The 16,850-nt window shown below is 44.0% G+C and overlaps 1 protein-coding gene across 1 annotated transcript; it reads right to left on the reverse strand.

The window, feature by feature from the left end:
* Positions 1-3,650: 3,650 nt before the first annotated feature.
* Positions 3,651-8,859, reverse strand: col8a2 (collagen, type VIII, alpha 2; the record flags this gene model as incomplete). The annotated part of the gene is made up of 2 exons (XM_084484663.1): positions 8,706-8,859; positions 3,651-5,554 (listed from the first exon to the last, which is right to left on the reverse strand). Exons 1-2 carry the CDS (start codon positions 8,854-8,856, stop codon positions 3,651-3,653), a joined length of 2,055 nt encoding a protein of 684 aa, XP_084340789.1. The 5' UTR covers positions 8,857-8,859.
* Positions 8,860-16,850: the final 7,991 nt, after the last annotated feature.

Here is a 16,850-nt window from a genome sequence, read left to right on the forward strand (position 1 = left end):
GTTGGAATAAAACAATTTAATATTTGTAATTTAATTTAAAAAAAGGTATTAAGCCACTGAGCAGATTATGTCCGTAAGGCAGTTTATTAGATTCCTTAAAGACCTTTTGGGGACTCAACAGGAAATATTGGCAGAGGATGACAACAAAGGGCCTTTATTGACAGAGATGTCCTGTTATTCAGGTATGAGAGGTGAGCGAGGCCAAAGCTCTGCCACCAATTAGTATGGCATGATCAACAGTGTGGCAGTCAGCAGTTAATATATTAGAAGTAGTAGTGCACAATGTCCAGAATCAGTAGCAATGATCAGTTCTCAATCATGTTGATCAAGGTCATGGCGGATTATGTACTTCGAGGGCCCTGAAACCAGATTTCGAATTTCTCCAGAATGTTATTGTGATTCAGAAATGACATAAGCTGTGACTAAACAACCTCTTCTATAACGATTGACAAAAATGTTTACTTAGATATGGATGTGAAACTGTTTAGAGGGAAGGGATCTAGGTTTGTTTGTTTAATGAGGCACTGGATAATTACGTGTCTTAAACATGATTAAACAGTACCAAAGTTTAGTCACACTACAAAATAATGTCTGCCAAAGAGGGTGCTTCTGCTTGGCAGATATACCCTACCATGTCATCATATTCAATATTATTTATGTGTTTATTCTATTTGTTTATTCTATTCTATTTGTTCAGACCAAGTGTATTCAGATTTCTAGTTATCAGTCCAAATGCTGCTCATAAAATATGTTGAAATAACCAAGACTAATAATGTGTGAGTTTCATGCTCAAGGGTTTAAAAAATGATATAACTGTACTAAGCTTGTATTACATAAAAGGGTATGGTACATTTAGAGTGGTCTAAAATGTCTTGCCATTCAAATCCAGTGAATTCCAAGACCTCTCTGAAAGTCAATTCAAAGACATCACGTTAACTTTGTATGGACTTGGCACAGACAAAATCCACATGTTAGTTGCTAACACAGGATTTACATCCCCTTCATTAATAGCATGATAGAAAAACAAATGTGGGACAGATGTACAAGGAAGTATTTATTGATGTGGTATCAATACAATCAAGTACTGTAGATTCTGTATACGCTGACAAAACATTTTTCAATCAAAAAGAGTGCATTTTAAACCGAAAATCTATTGCATAGAGCACACGCAATAGCAATGTATAAGACATAAAAAAATCTATACGTTTATACATTGTACATTACACAAAATGATAGGAAAGTTCCAAAGTCCTTCACAAACAATGCTACGATGCTTAATACATGTCGTAAATGCTCTTTACTCATCATCGCTATTGAATACCATACGTTCTAGGCTCCGGTGGTCAGTTTTGGCATTCCTATTAAATTATAATAAATGTATAAATACATCTTCATTAATTTCATGTGCAAATGGGAATTCATTGACACTTAATTCAGCTAAAACAAACAAATATCCCTTAAGAGCCTAAACAAGGCCTTGTTTACTTTCTCTGTTTTCCTTAATCCATACAATATAAAACAAAAGCATGTTGTGATGGAAACAAAACATACAACTTACTGACACTTGTTGATACAATCTGCACCCACGGCAAACTGAACGCAAGTGACATTGTCTATTCAAACATAAAGGAAATTGAATAATAGTAAGATTTCACTCAAATGACAGATCCAAACATGTAAAAGAGGGAGGGGAAAACAATACATAGTACAACATGAACCTTTACTGTCAACAAGACTCAGAGCAATATTGATAAATATCTGATCATATGTGTGTGTGTGCATGTTAGGAGACAGTAATGGCAGGACTAAACCCATTGTTTGCTTTGTACGCTTGTTTGTGTTGGTGTGTGTGGGTGTGGGTGTGTAAGAGAGTTAAATAATCTTGTGGACTGTGATATAATTAAAAGGATAGTGTGTAGTTTCCATTCAGGTATATTTGTAAATCCATATTTGTCATAGTGTACACTGACATTTCACCTTCGAAATTATCCTAAATTAAATGCATATTGCTATTTTAATGTAGCATCTATCATCATGACCATCACTGTGCTTCACTGCAGACCATGATTAGGTCAAGTTCGAGAATTTGTGTCCATGTTGCTTTGTATAACAAAGATTATTGTGGAAAGATATTCCACCTTTTCGAAGATCATCACAGTAAACTTAAACGAAAACCACAACATGTTAAGACTATATGTCTTGTGAAACATTGACTAAATGTTAAGCACTTGGGACATCTCTTGAGTTTAGAATAATAATCCTTAATGGTGAGTGTGTACACACACAGACACAGAGTGTACATAATAAAGACATAATGTATGCCTCTGTCTCACTACCTCACAAGAATTTGACAGGGGGCATGTTAAATAATAGTTAATCTTTCTCAACATCTGGATTTCAGTAGCTCCCTTCATGTTGGTTGCATCAATATATATGCACCTCAAGGTATGTCCCATCAAGCTGAAACGTAACTTTCTCTCCATGTCTGTCGAGAATTTGTGTCGATGCCTGCTATTTAGAAGGAATAAGATCAGGGTGACCAAAACCTTCCCCACTGCTAAGATTGATCGAAAAGAGTGCTAGCCTTTTTGGGAAGGGCAGCATGACACTTAAATCTCAATGACTCGTATCAAATAAAAAAACAGTGATGTCATGGTGACGGCTCATGGTGACGGCTCAAGGTGACGCTAGCGGACAGCATATGCTGGGTTTTGGTGATGAGGGAATTGAAATAAAGTACTGAATTATTCATCACTGCATGAGCATGAGGAAATAAATGGTAAAGCTTTTTAAAAACTGCCATTTGATTGTAGTTGTACTAACAGAAAAATAGTTTGAAAAGAAACACAGTTTATATTGATGATGGTAACCGATATTTGACAAAGGAAAGCCAGCCTGAATGTAACATACACATCCAACAGACACCAAGGTGACATCAGGTACTTCTTTTTAACAATAAAGAGAAGTTTCTTCTGTCAATTCCACAAAGAATAATCACAAAAATGAATAGTAATTTAATATTGACATTAACTTATGCGTTATGTATGTATTTTATATATGTTTACTGCTTTCTGTGTCATATATGTTCACTGCTGTGTAATATCTGCCATTAACTGAATCTTATGTTTGAAGTGACTGCATCCAGTAGAGTTTTTCTGGCCCAAAAAGTTCTGTTAATGTAATCCTCTTGGTGTCAGAGCATATGGGCGTGATGTGCAGTCACATGGGAAGGTCTGTTGCTTACATGTTGCAAGGTAAGCTACTTACTTAAAAGTCGGAATCAGATAAACAACAAAAACACATTAATGCTGATAAGAACAAATAAATTCAATAAATTTATAACACTTACAATAATTATATGAGCTAAAAAAACAGCAACAACATAAAAAAAATCTAAAACAATTCAAGGCAACACAGAACACAGCATGAATATCTTTCGCCTGCCTTTTATCTCTCTCCGTTGTGTTTGTCACAAAGTTTCTTTATTTTTATTTTGTTAATGTTGTTGTGGGTAATGCCAATGTACATAATGGCATAACAATGTAAAATGTACTCTTGTTGTTTTGTTTGATCCTGACTCTTGGTATATTTTAGATGTGGGGCTCTTCTTCTGAGATACCAATTCATGGGCCTATCATTGGAAAAATAAGTTATGTCGGACAGAGTAGGAATCCTGAGAAAGAGGAGTGAATGTACTCTGTGGAGTACAGGCCATTGGCCTGATCTGAGGGCATCTGGACCCATACCTGGTCCCCCTCCTTCAGCTCTAGCACCGCACTACCAGAGGCCTGGTCCATGTAGCCCTTCTTGTATTCGTCATAGGTGTAGGTGGCTGGCACATTGTTCTTGTACAGTGCCACCCAAAGGCTGGTTCCCTTTACATGCATGTGGTAGGCAAAGTAGAAGACACCAGACATCGGGGCGGTGAACATGCCGGTTGCAGTGTTGTATGCGTTTTGCCCATTGTACAGGGTCCTGTCGAACTTGATTGGCATTCCGGAAGGAGGGAAAGGTGTGGACAGTATAGCGGTGAAGGCAGGTGCCACAGAGGCAGAGAGTGCACCAAAGCTATACACAGGCTTCCTTTTGTCCCCTGGTACCTCATCACCTTCGATCTCTGAATCGGATGGTCCTGCCACAACCGTTTGGCCATTTCCTGGTGGACCTGGTGGCCCTGGGGGACCAGCAACTCCGGGATTGCCGTTAAGGCCACTGTTCCCTGGTTTTCCTGGAGGACCTTGGGGACCTGTAGTTCCCTTCTCTCCAACTTTACCCAGCCCTGGAACTCCTGGCATCCCAGAATCACCTTTAAGCCCTGGGACACCCTGAGGTCCCATCGGACCTAATGGTCCCTGCAGACCAGGTATGCCGGACTGACCCCTAGGTCCTGGGGCCCCCATAAAGCCTGTCTCACCTTTACTTCCTGGTGCACCTGTAAGACCTGGATTTCCAGGTAAGCCAATATGTCCTGCCTCTCCTTTAGGTCCTGGTTTTCCAATTGCTCCATTAGGACCAGGAAGTCCTTTTTCCCCTGGAACGCCATATTTTCCAGGGAGTCCATTTGGTCCTTGATCGCCTCTTAGGCCAGGTAGGCCCGGAGGCCCCTGGGGGCCAAATTCTCCTTTAAGTCCAGGCATACCATGTTTTCCTGGCAGCCCCATGGGGCCCTGAAGTCCTGGAGGTCCTGGTTGTCCATTATTACCTGAGTTACCTGGTTGACCCTCCATTCCTGCCTCTCCTTTGTCCCCAGGACTCCCGGGCAACCCACTATGCCCCTTGTCTCCCTTTGGCCCAGATGGTCCAGGCTTACCGTAGCCCGTGGCTCCAAGAAATCCAGGAGAACCTCTTAGTCCTGGTTCCCCCTTTGACCCAACTGGACCTGTGACTCCAGGTAACCCATCTAAACCAGGCTTACCCAACCCTATAGGCCCTGGTTGACCCTGCAATCCCGGAGCCCCGGCCTCTCCCGGCTCTCCTTGGTTCCCTGGAATTCCTAGATCACCTTTAGGGCCCGGCTGACCTGGCAAACCATTTGGCCCTGGTTTTCCCATGCCTGGTACACCGGGAGGTCCTGCACTTCCCTTAAGTCCTGGAGGGCCCCTTATACCAGGAAGTCCTGGCTTCCCAATTCCATTCTCACCCTTGAGTCCACGCTCGCCTGGATTGCCAGGGCCTCCCTTTAGCCCTGGGTCCCCACGCGTACCAGGGGGTCCTCTGATGCCAGAAGGCCCTGGTTTCCCATTTAGAGACAGACCAGCTGGGCCAGGGAAGCCAGGCTGCCCTGGTAAACCTCTGGATCCTGGTTCACCACGAGGGCCAACCTCACCATTGAGACCTGGCATCCCCTTCTGACCAACCTTCCCTGGGAGGCCTGAAAGTCCGGGCTTGCCGTTTCCTGGAAATCCTGGTGGACCCTGGGGACCAACAGGCCCGTTGAGACCGGGTTTACCCAGTCCTGGTTTTCCTGGAAGTCCTGATGGTCCAGGAGGTCCTCTTGGTCCAGGCTTCCCTTGAGGGCCGGGTTCCCCCTTTACTTCCATCATTGGTGGCATATCTACAAAGACAGAGGATGGCCTTGTTCATTAAGTCTACAATTAATAGCAGAGCATTTAAGATTATAAAAGTAAAAGATTGAAAGAAAAAGTTTTGATTGAAGAAATCCCCAAAATATTATCTTATATATTTATTTATAAATTGTATTATATATATATATATAAATGCCTCCACCTTAATAAAATAGAATAAGCTATATAAGCTTTTCTACATGACTGAAGAGTCTCTGTTGAATTTAATTATTTTACGCAATTACTAATTAATAATAATAATAATAATCTAGTCATTTAGTCAAGTAATTTGGTGATACACACGATGAGTAACATGACACCATAACAATGTATGGTAACATTAAAAGGTATGGTATCATTTATTGAGTGTTTTGATTAATCCTAGATTAAAAACATTCCAAAATTGGTTACTTCTCTTCCTTTTCTCTTTCAACCCTGCTAAAATATATGAAACAATCGAAGCTTTATACTGCCCCCTGCAGGAAAATAATATGATGTGCCTGTATGACAAAGAACAAAAAATTAAATAGAGAAGTTTAAATAAAACATACTCGAGAAAGGAGGATCCATATATTAATATTTTATATATATATATCTGAAAATTACAAGTTAACTATATAAAGATATTGATACAAAGAATGCATATGATGCATTTGGAGCTTATACATAAAATGTTCACGCATAGCATCCTGTGTTCTTCTTCTTAAATTCACTCACACAAAGCTAGCAAAAACTTAATTGTAAGGGGTGCATTATTCAACAATGTGACAGCAGAGACTACAAATGTGGAAGGGATGTGTCAGGGGTGTACAATGGATGTGTTTGAAGAGCATTAATTGCCATCTCTCACTGGATTGCTCCTTATCAAGCTTCTTGCAAGACTTTGGTGTTTTCAATCAGTTTACTTCTGTGTGCGGTATCAACGTCTCTCCATCTTAAGAGTAGGTGTCCAACTGAGCCGACATCTCTTTTATTCGATATCTCTGGCACCATCTACAAAGCTGTTCCACTGGAGCTCAATTCAGACTCAATAAAGCAAGTGGAAGAAACAACAGGGAAGACAAATTGAGTCAAGATCCTGGGCTGGATTGAGATGCTACACAAAAATAATCTCTGGATTATTGACTAGCCCATTGACTGAGACTGGAACTGGTCCTATCTGTTCTGCTCCAGTATACTGTTATGGTTGTTATGGTCATTTGTTATGGTTATACTTTGGTGATATTTATAATACATATATAGAGAATATCAGAATTTAAATCTAGGAAAGGGATTGGACACCATTGATTTACAATGGATTGGATAGGGTCTTTCGAGTACAGTGACGATCAATGACACAGTTAAATTACAGTTAAATGAAAATACTAAAGGTTTAGGACATGCTATAAGCATCTCCTTCTCAAAAATAGTTTTGTGACATAACCAAACATGTGAGGTTTAATTTGTATCCCTGTCTGAGCAATTATGGCGGTATACTTAATTTCTTCCATCTGAATGAACCTACATGTTGAAGCTCTTTCAAATCAAGATGAGTAGGTGTGTGTAACTTAATTTGATATGACCAGAGCCATCTGTTTCAGCAGTGCTTAATTCATCTTTATCCTGCTGAAGACGCGGTATGTATGCCAACCAGTATGCATATCTGGTTGCTCGATAAAATCAAAAACTAAAGCAACTGCTCAACAATTTCATTTTATAGAGATAAATGTGGCATGCTACCTTCAATGACATAATTTTATGTCATGCTGTTACAGCTTCAAATATGAATAGAACAAATTAACAGACGAAAATCATAATGCAATTTCAATATGTTCTAAAAATTGATTTACCCTTAAACAAGTGTGTGGTACAATCACTGTATTAGAGGCTTTTAAAACATTTTCTGTTATAATGCTATATTATATACTTTTAATCGAATATGCAATGTGAATAATGTCAATAGTTCCAATATACACTTCTGACCACTTGGTGGTAGCAAAAGCATTATGTTCACTGCAGCGAAATATTATTTTTTCAAAGTCCAATCTATGGGATTTGAGTCGACCTGGCTCTTCTTTACCACAACATTCTGGGTAACAGCGATGTCTATCTGTGATGCATACATGCAGCATTATGTGCATCAACCAAATATAAACTGTTATTTTGAACCTCTTTATTGTATGCATTTCTCCAAGCCCTTCATTCTCTCTCATTTCTCTGAATTAGTGAACAACATATATGGCAACACTATCCACATAGTGGGAAGATCAGCTAGCCGGTAGCACTCAACAAACAGTTAGCAATCACATCTCAATTAGGTTCCCAACGAAGATCTGCCAAATCTCTCTCTCTCTCTCTCTCTCTCTCTCTCTCTCTCTCTCTCTCTCTCTCTCTCTCTCTCTCTCTCTCTCTCTCTCTCTCTCTCTCTCTCTCTCTCTCCCACAGTCAACTTTACTCAAATTTGGAAGAACCTGTTATGGACTTTATATGCATGGTGTGTCTTCTTCATACATGGGGGCTGAGCTTTGCAATTTCCTCAGAATCACTACTCATATCCTGGTTGTCGTGCGCCTGCAGATCGACTCAAAGAAATACAAAAAAATAAGGAAAAACACATTGCTTTCTGATATCACGTGTAACCCTCTCTGTCGCTGCGCCGCTCACTCTGTTTACTTTGGCTCTTAGATATTGGATTCAGCTCAAGTCTACCGTGAACTCCTTCAGTGGCGCACTCAACTCTGATCCCGTTTATCTGTCGGTATCTGAGCTCTCAGAAACCCACAGATCACATTGGTTTTGTTTTGCTGTTTTCTTCCCAAGGCCCTCCACTGGTCTGGGCATCCACGCCCAGATGGAAGCCCATGTCGGTGTGGTTTTGACGGTTAGGAGACATTGGCTTACAGATGTGATTGGATGTTGCGTCACGTGCCAGCCCTGATTAACTATGCGATGACCCATGGGATTTCAACTGGATCATCAACAGCCGACGCTTGCTGTGGAACCCCGTGAGCCACTTGATGATAGTTTGTCACATGCAGAGTTTGACATCTTTTAAACATGCATTGTGATTTGATTTGCTTTGTTTTGATAAGACGCACAAACACATACAGTGACACACACACACACACACACACACACACACACACACACACACCAACTCACCAACATAATGCCCTTTGCCCTCGCGGAAGGGGGGTCCGATGGGCCCTTTCATCATGGGCTGCATGTACTTCATCTGTGGCATTGGGGGGTAGCCGCCACCCAGCGCGCGCTCCCCCAGTAGCAGCAGCAGACAGACAGGAGCAAACATCATGGTCACAGGCCTCCCAGCGTCCACGAGTCACACGCAAAGAACTGAGGACAAGCAGAAGCAAACAGACAGTGGGATCAACTCAATGCATTCAGGTACTCGGGTCCTCGGTTGTCGGCAGCCCAAATGTGTGTGTGTGTGTGTATGTATGTAAAGTTATGTTTGTATATACTGTATGTATGTTTGTAGGTTTTGTTTGTGTGTATATATGTAATTATATGCATGTTTGGTGTGTGTGTGTGTGTGTGTGTGTGTGTGTGTGTGTGCGTGGCCTATTATGAGTACTATTGTTGCGAGATACCGTAGGACAGTAACTTGAATTTGAACCCCAATAGGTTAAGCCCTTAACCCTTCTTAGATGGGTTAACATGCTTAGATGGGTTAACATGCTTAGATGGGTTACCCTGCGGAGAGGTTCAAACCAGGACTTGATCCAGGGCACAAGCAGGTTGTACATTAGCTGGAAATGTGTCACTGAGTCACTGTTAGCCAGCGCAGAGAGTCAAGTGAGGTGTAGCATAGCTCAGCACCCAGATGTGCTTCTAGAAGGTGTGTCTGATTGGCAGCATGTGCCCCGAGAGCAGGGCCAGTCAGCTCTGAATGGGTTGCTCGGCTCCGGCCAACGTGGTTATTTGGTGTGTTATTATGTAATTTTGTAGTCAAATTCTTGTTTTATTGCCATTATAAGCAATATTGTGAGGAGCCTTTGTATGTGTGTGTGTGTGTGTGTGTGTGTATTTACCATGGGTATGTTTGTGTGTGTGTGTGTGTGTGTGTGTGTGTGTGTGTGTGTGTGTGTGTGTGTGTGTGTGTGTGTTTGTGTGTGTGTGTTTACCATTTGTATGTGTGTGTGCGTGTATGTGTTTGTGTGTGTGTGTGTGTGTGTGTGTGTGTGTGTGTGTGTGTGTGTGTGTGTGTGTGTGTGTGTGTGTGTGTGTGTTTGTTTGTTTGCGCCTACTAATACCTCTGTGTCTATGTAAGCCCCAAGCAGACATAGAGGTAGACAGACACTGTTACAAACACTTTGATCGACAGTGAAAGAGGGAAAAGAGGAAGTTGCCATACTGAGTTATATATACTGACTACAGATAGAGGGCGCCATTGGCAGCTCTGCATTGTCAGTTTTTTGTTTGGCCGCCGAACGGGCTGGCTGGCAGGACCCCTGAGTCTCGGGGTCTGCGTTTATTGAGAGGGGTACATTATATGCCATTTGATTTCGTGCCTCCCATCTTTCCAGCCGTCAAACTCTGCCGAGACACCCGAACAAGGACGAGACGCGAGAGTGATGTTTGAGCGTGAGCCCGCCTCAAAGACCAGCGTGCATTCTGTTTATTGAATGTCTTTGTCGAAAAGCTTGCAGACACTGGTTAGCAAATATCACATAACCCTGTCTCACTGGAAACCGCAAACACGCACACGCATAGACACACAGAGACACAGACACAGACACACACACACACACACACACACACACACACACACATAAACAATTACACACGCACACACATATATGCAAACACAGAAATGCATACCTTTGGTCAAGTGGTTACACAGAATCTGTTAAAACTACTTAAACCCTTTAACTTGCCAGTATTCTGATGTGATGTCGGGCCATTCAAAACAAATTAGTAACACAACACAGGTTTTGAGTCCGAGAGAGAGAGTGTGAGAGAGAGAGAGTGTGAGAGAGACGGAGACACAGAACTAGATGATCTAACAAAGAATCAAACCCTCCTTGGCTATTAGTCACAATCAGACTCCAATGTTTGGAGGTCAAAAAGTTACCAAAAAATCCCTGTCTGGCAGGCCTGTGACACTTTATACGAAACAGATTTACATAGGAAAATAACCGCCACCCACAAGACGTGAGCAGCTCCAAAATACACTATCCGGAGAAACACAGACACCTTCACCAGGTCCGTCTAGCTCTGTCCCCATCTCCAGACTCTCATAAATTAGCAGAGCGCTACATAACAACCAAACCTAAACACGAGGATACATGCTATCCATGAGCTACGTGACAACCAAAGAACCAAACCTACCCATCCCGCGTTCTCCAAACACACCACCCCCACACAGGTGCACACATTGGAACACAGCTCCACCGTGTTCCCTTTATAGGATGGAGCGGCCTTGGGTGGCCATAAGCTACGTGGTTGTCAGGTAGCATGTGTAGCATGGCTAGCATGTGTCCTTGTGTTTAGTGTGGATGTTTCATTATTTAGCTCTCTGCTAATTAATGGACGGTGGTGGACGACCTCCTCCACGATTCTGCAACTTTGGCACAGCATTGAACAGAGGAAGAGGTCTCCTATAGCTCCTATAACCCCCCCCCCCTCTCCCCCCATGCTGCTAGAGAGCCAGTAGCATGGACCCAGCAGCATAGGTTGGGGTCTGGGGCAGACATGCAGAGACGACGCAGACATCCCGGGCTCCGAACCGGGCCAAGCAGACACTCCCCCCCCCCCCCCCCCCCCCTCTCAAGAATTCTCTCACTCTCTCGTTCGGTCGCTGGGTTTTGTTCTCCATCTCTCCCTCCCTCTCTCTCTCTCTCTCTCTCTCTCTCTCTCTCTCTCTCTCTCTCTCTCTCTCTCACTCTCTCTCTCTCTTGCTATGTCTCTCTCTCTCTAATGAAATCAGCAGCGCAGAGCTCCAGGGGTTTTGAGGTGAGGAGGTTGGAGGTGCGCCGGGTCCCTGCTTCCCCGTTAAGTGTGCATGTGTGGAACCAGCCGACAAGGCATTTCCTAAACCTCGTGCCACAAGGAGCTTATTCGGTGGGATTGTGTTTCATGTTGGGAGAGAGAGTGAGAGAGAGAAAGGGAGGTTGTTTTCCTTTGTGGCTGCAACTTCTGTGACTCCTTTGCTGTGTGTGTGTGTGTGTGTGTGTGTGTGTGTGTGTGTGTGTGTGCATGTGTATCACCACCTGAATGCCCACGCACCAGATAACATCGTTTCGGCTTCTGTGTACACAAACACAGCAGTCAACCCGTCATCATTACCTGGGATAAAAAACTGCATCGTCTAACGAGGAGATTGGTTATGATGCCCAAACGGTGACCGCAGGGGGGGAGCTGACTCAGCCTGAACGTTCCCAGGCCTCTTCAGCCCATCTAGTGCAGCTCTTACCCGTTAGAACCAGAAAACCAAAAAGCCATGTCCATAACAGAAGCACAGCAGGCCATTAGGCAGCAAATTAAACGAAACCACCAGGCAATCTGCTGCACCATTTCATTTCCCCTGTGGGTCTTTCTGGCGTAGACTGGATTATCAAACGATTGACAATAAGTTAGCAGTTTACTGAAAACTCCCACTCTGGAAAAAGGGGGTGAAATGTGCAGTAAATGAAAGCCAATTAAAGATTTGGTCTGAGGACGTGGTACTTTATGAGTAGTGCGAAATAACCCCATGAATAAACATAAAAAAGCGATTACACAATGCGTTAAAAATGCCAGTCTAAAAATATGCATGAAAACATTCGCAATACACAAAGTGAAAGCCCATGAGACAAAGACATACAGACAGACAGACAGACACAGAGAGGAGGGAGGGGGAAATGTCTCTCAGCCTGAGTGGCTCTCAGGGGTTGTAACACCTTTCTGGTTGTCAGCTCACTGCATAAATACTTAGGTGGCATTCACAGTTTCATTCAACACTGTGTAAATAACCACTCACCCATGGCGTCTGCAGGGGGGGGGGGTGCATTTGAGTGTGTGGTGTGTGTCTGTGTGTTTGTGTGTGTGTCTGTGTGTGAGAGAGAATGAGAGTGTATGCTCCTGCCAAAGAGAATGAGTCATTGTAACTGTGTGTGCTGTTGTGTGTGTCTTTGTAATTGCAGGTACATGTGTGCAACCACATGTGCGATGTGTGTATGTGTGTGTGTGTGTGTGTGTGTGTATGTGTGTGTTTCTATCAGAGTTTGCATCTCGATCGAGTGTTTAGCTCTACAACATGACTTATGATTCAGTGACAGTCGTCACTTTGGCTGCAGCATTCCTCTGCCTATATGAGCCGGGGAGCGGGGCCTTTGGAAACAGTGGCCCTAGTGTGTGCCCACAAAAGGGTTCCTGTACTTCTTCTGAGTGGACAAAACCCTGTTTCATTTCACGCAATGATCAGAAAATAAATGCTTTGGCTGTCTGGGACTCACCGAGACGTGACGTTTGTTTTTCTTATTTCCATACAATTGACACAATGCGTGCAGGCATGAAAGTGAGATATGGATGTGGAGCTAAAGTTAGACATGGAGAGACACGGTCCCCGTCTTATGGACGGTGGGGGGGGGGGGGGGGGGGGCATGCGTGACGCCACAAAACATTTCTATAAAGTGACATCTGCTCAAACGCTAGACTTCAGAAACATCGATTTAACAGTGAAGGGCAGCAAGAGTTCAAAATTAAAAGTCTCTTTTCATTCCTTAAACCACACGTCTGATTCTGCGTCGGCCAGCCAGACGTCGTCCCGTTACTCTCTCTTTCTCTCTGTTTCTTTCCTTCATGGAGGGGCTGTATCAAACAGGATAATGTATTGCTGCTGCACTGCAGGTTCCCGATGTAATTCATCTCTTCCATATCATCATCTCATCCAGATCACCAGACCAGGCCCAGATACATGAGCAACACGGCCCGTTACGATCAACAAATGCCGTTTCCTGGCTCATGGATTAGGCCTACTTTAAGTGTCTGTCAGTCCATTGATGAGCACTTAAGAAACATGAATAAATCGGAGATTAGAGGGGGATTTGTTGGTTCCATTGTGGTATGCACGTGAATCATCTCTCCATCCTCTTTCTGTTAGAAAATGTCAAGATGGTGGATGAATAGATACTTAAGTGGAAATTAAAATGCTCAAAATACATAATAAGAATAAAAATCCAAAGGAAAAATACAGAAAACTGACATCCACACCCGTCAAAGGTCAGCCGCCTTCGTCAGTTCTACAGGAAGTGATGGCTGTGGACCCAGCGTCGGTTATCCTAACGTCCCCAAAGGGTGCGGTGTGCGGAGGGAAAGGTTGATGCAAGGAGATGAGAGGAGGGGAAGGAGGGATTAATGAGGTTGAGGGGATGCTGGTGGTTGTGGTTGGGCTACCCGGAGGGGGCTGGTGTTGATGGAATGAATGAGTGAAAGGGTGGGGCGAGGGATATCGCAGGAAATGGAGGGTCTAGGTTACATACACAAACCAAAGAATGGCAGAAATGAGCAAGATCTTGGCAAGGGCTGGGAAGGAAGGCAGCATGGGGTTAAGTATGTGTGTTTGACTTTTTGATGACTTCATTCAGAGCAACACTTTTCAATCCTAATAGTTGGTTATAGTGCAGAAGCAGAACCGCAAATAACGATGGAGTGCGTGTATGTGTGTGTGTGCATGTGTGTGTGTCTGTGTGTGTGTGTGTGTGTGTGTGCGTGTGTGTGTGCGTGTGTGTGTGTCAGGCGGGCGTGTGCATGAACAACTCATGCACAAAACATAAAGGCGACTCTCACTCATTCTTGGGGCGAGGAAGAGACCCATACAGGACCATGAGAAGCTATTCATTAGGAATAAATTGCCTATCACTTCCCCTCGCTCCTTCATGTCATGTCTTTCTCTTCGCGGGGGTCAGAACCGTGTGACAGAGTACAAGTAGAAAGAGAAAAGAAAGAGGGAACAAAATGAGTAAAAGTGATTAGTGTTTCCCCAGAAGGTTTCGACCCTGGCTCTGGAGCTGTTGGAGGAAATTACCTGAAAGCAGAGACGGGCCGAGATACAGGGAAACAGACACTCTCCTGAGACGGATGGACGGGGCTCTGTCTATTACTCTATTACGCTCTGACCTATGGGTGCACTCCAAAACCAAATAAGAGGCCCCGATGACGTCATCGTTGGAAAACATTTTCACACATCATATGCATACACCATGAAGGGGAATTCTTGCTTCCATCCATTCCTCGGTGATATATCAAATTCCTCCTGATGGAAGCGGAGGCCGTGCTCCTATAAAAGCACCCCAAGACCGCTACACACTTAAAGCCTGACTTTTCACGGAAGCCTATCACTTACAGGCAAATATTTGCGCAATCTCACAACAGTCTTTAGGTATGCAGATTTATGGACGCAAGCATCGGAAAAAGACGGAGGCGGTGGGGGGGGGATGTGAAGCAGAGGTCACCGTTCATCATAGCCTGACCTCATCCAAGTGCTCCCTGTAAATCGAATGGGACATCAAATAAAATAAAATAGGAATTATTGGTAGGTCTTGACTGGCAAATTCAGCTATTTCCTCTCCCTCTCCGGTTTCCTCATCTCATTCGCTCTCCATCTCGCTCTCTCCTCTCCCTTGCATGTTTCTCCCGCTCTGCACAAGGACATGGCTGGTGTGAATGCTGTGATTGTGTGTTGCCAAGACCTTTGCTGAGCAAGTACGGTCTTTTCGCTTTTTCCTTTCTCTTTCTTTTTAGAGTCCATGCTGTCGAGAGCTGGCCGAGAGCGCTCCGAAAGGAGGGAAGGGATCACGATCATTTAAGAAACGTCTTTTGATAGACTACAGAGAGTCCACTGCCGTAGGTCTTATCCTAGAGGGTTACTGTTGGACTGTTACTTGTGTTAGCATGGGAAGGCACCGTTTCTGTGTGTCTCTCTTCCCCTCTGTATGTCTCCAGAGTGCCATACTTCTAGCTCCTGGAAGGACTTCCCAGTCACCCAGAATGGAGTCTACTGTACGGTACGTACAAACGGGCCCCTCACAGATCAGGTAACACTTCGGTTTTCAAGCCCAAAAGCAGTCATTTTCCTCTCGAAAGACGGCTATTTGAATTGATGTGTGTTAATTATCTAATTATCTATTATTTGCGCTCGGTCAAATATTCATAAGGAACCCGAGCCGTTTTGGTAATGGAGGCCTTTGGCCTTTTTTCCCTTTCTTTCCTGCGCTCCGCTGGCCGCGGTTCAGCGTACAGTATAAATGGTGCCGGTTCATCCAGAGGGAAGGCCTCCATATGGGCCCGCGTGGAGAGAGACAAGGTTTACTTGGGTTTCAGTGCTTTGAAGGTGTGAAGTGTTCCAAGGGCGACGAAATAGAGGAGGCTAAACCCCCACGATATATTCACAAGCTTCTCATTGTTCCCCGACTTTTCTCATGGAAAAGTAGTTGGGTTTTGTGTTTTTTTTTCTATTTTAATCAAAGAATTCCACGGTTCTGACGTTCTATCAAAACAAGCGGATAAAACAGATTGTGTCTTCAATAGCTATCTCTGAAACACTGATTGAAGGAGATGGAAAGTTGTTGCGTGATGGAACGGAAACAGAAGGTGAAGACGAGGAGAGAGAGAGAGAGAGGCAGAGGGAGAGAGAGGCAGAGGGAGAGAGAGAGAGGCAGAGGCAGAGGGGGGGGGACAGAGAGAGAGAGAGAGACAGAGAGAGAATGACACAGATAGAGACTGAGAGGGTGAGAGAGAGAGAGAGAGAGAGAGAGAGAGAGAGGGTGGGAGAGCAAAGGAGAGACAGAGAGACAGAGTAATGAGCTAAGCGCCTTACGTTGTTTAAGGAGTGTGAAACAACCAAAGAAGGGAGGAAGACAGATATTAAGGAGAGGAGGCAAGCTGAAGATGAGAAACTGTTATGACAGGCGGGGAGAACAAACAGAAAAAAACCCAGAGTAGCAGGGGAGCGCAATGAAACGGGGCAGAAAATAAAAGCTTAAGCTCTTGATCTCCCCTGCTGACCCACTTCAGATGTGCGCCCTGCCAATCATCTCATAAACGGCATCCACTGGCAGCCTTGCACACACACACACACACACACACACACACACACACACACACATACATCAAGCCACGCACACACACACTCACAATCCACACACACACACACACACACACACACACACACACACACACACACACACACACACACACACACACACACACACACACACACACACTCAGAGGCACGCCAAACACACACACACTCAGAGGCATGCCAAACATACACACACTCGGCAGATGCACAGACGTAGTCCAAAA

Source organism: Micromesistius poutassou (genome assembly GCF_964030765.1).
Source record: "Micromesistius poutassou genome assembly, chromosome: 20".
Taxonomy (NCBI): Eukaryota; Metazoa; Chordata; class Actinopteri; order Gadiformes; family Gadidae; genus Micromesistius; species Micromesistius poutassou.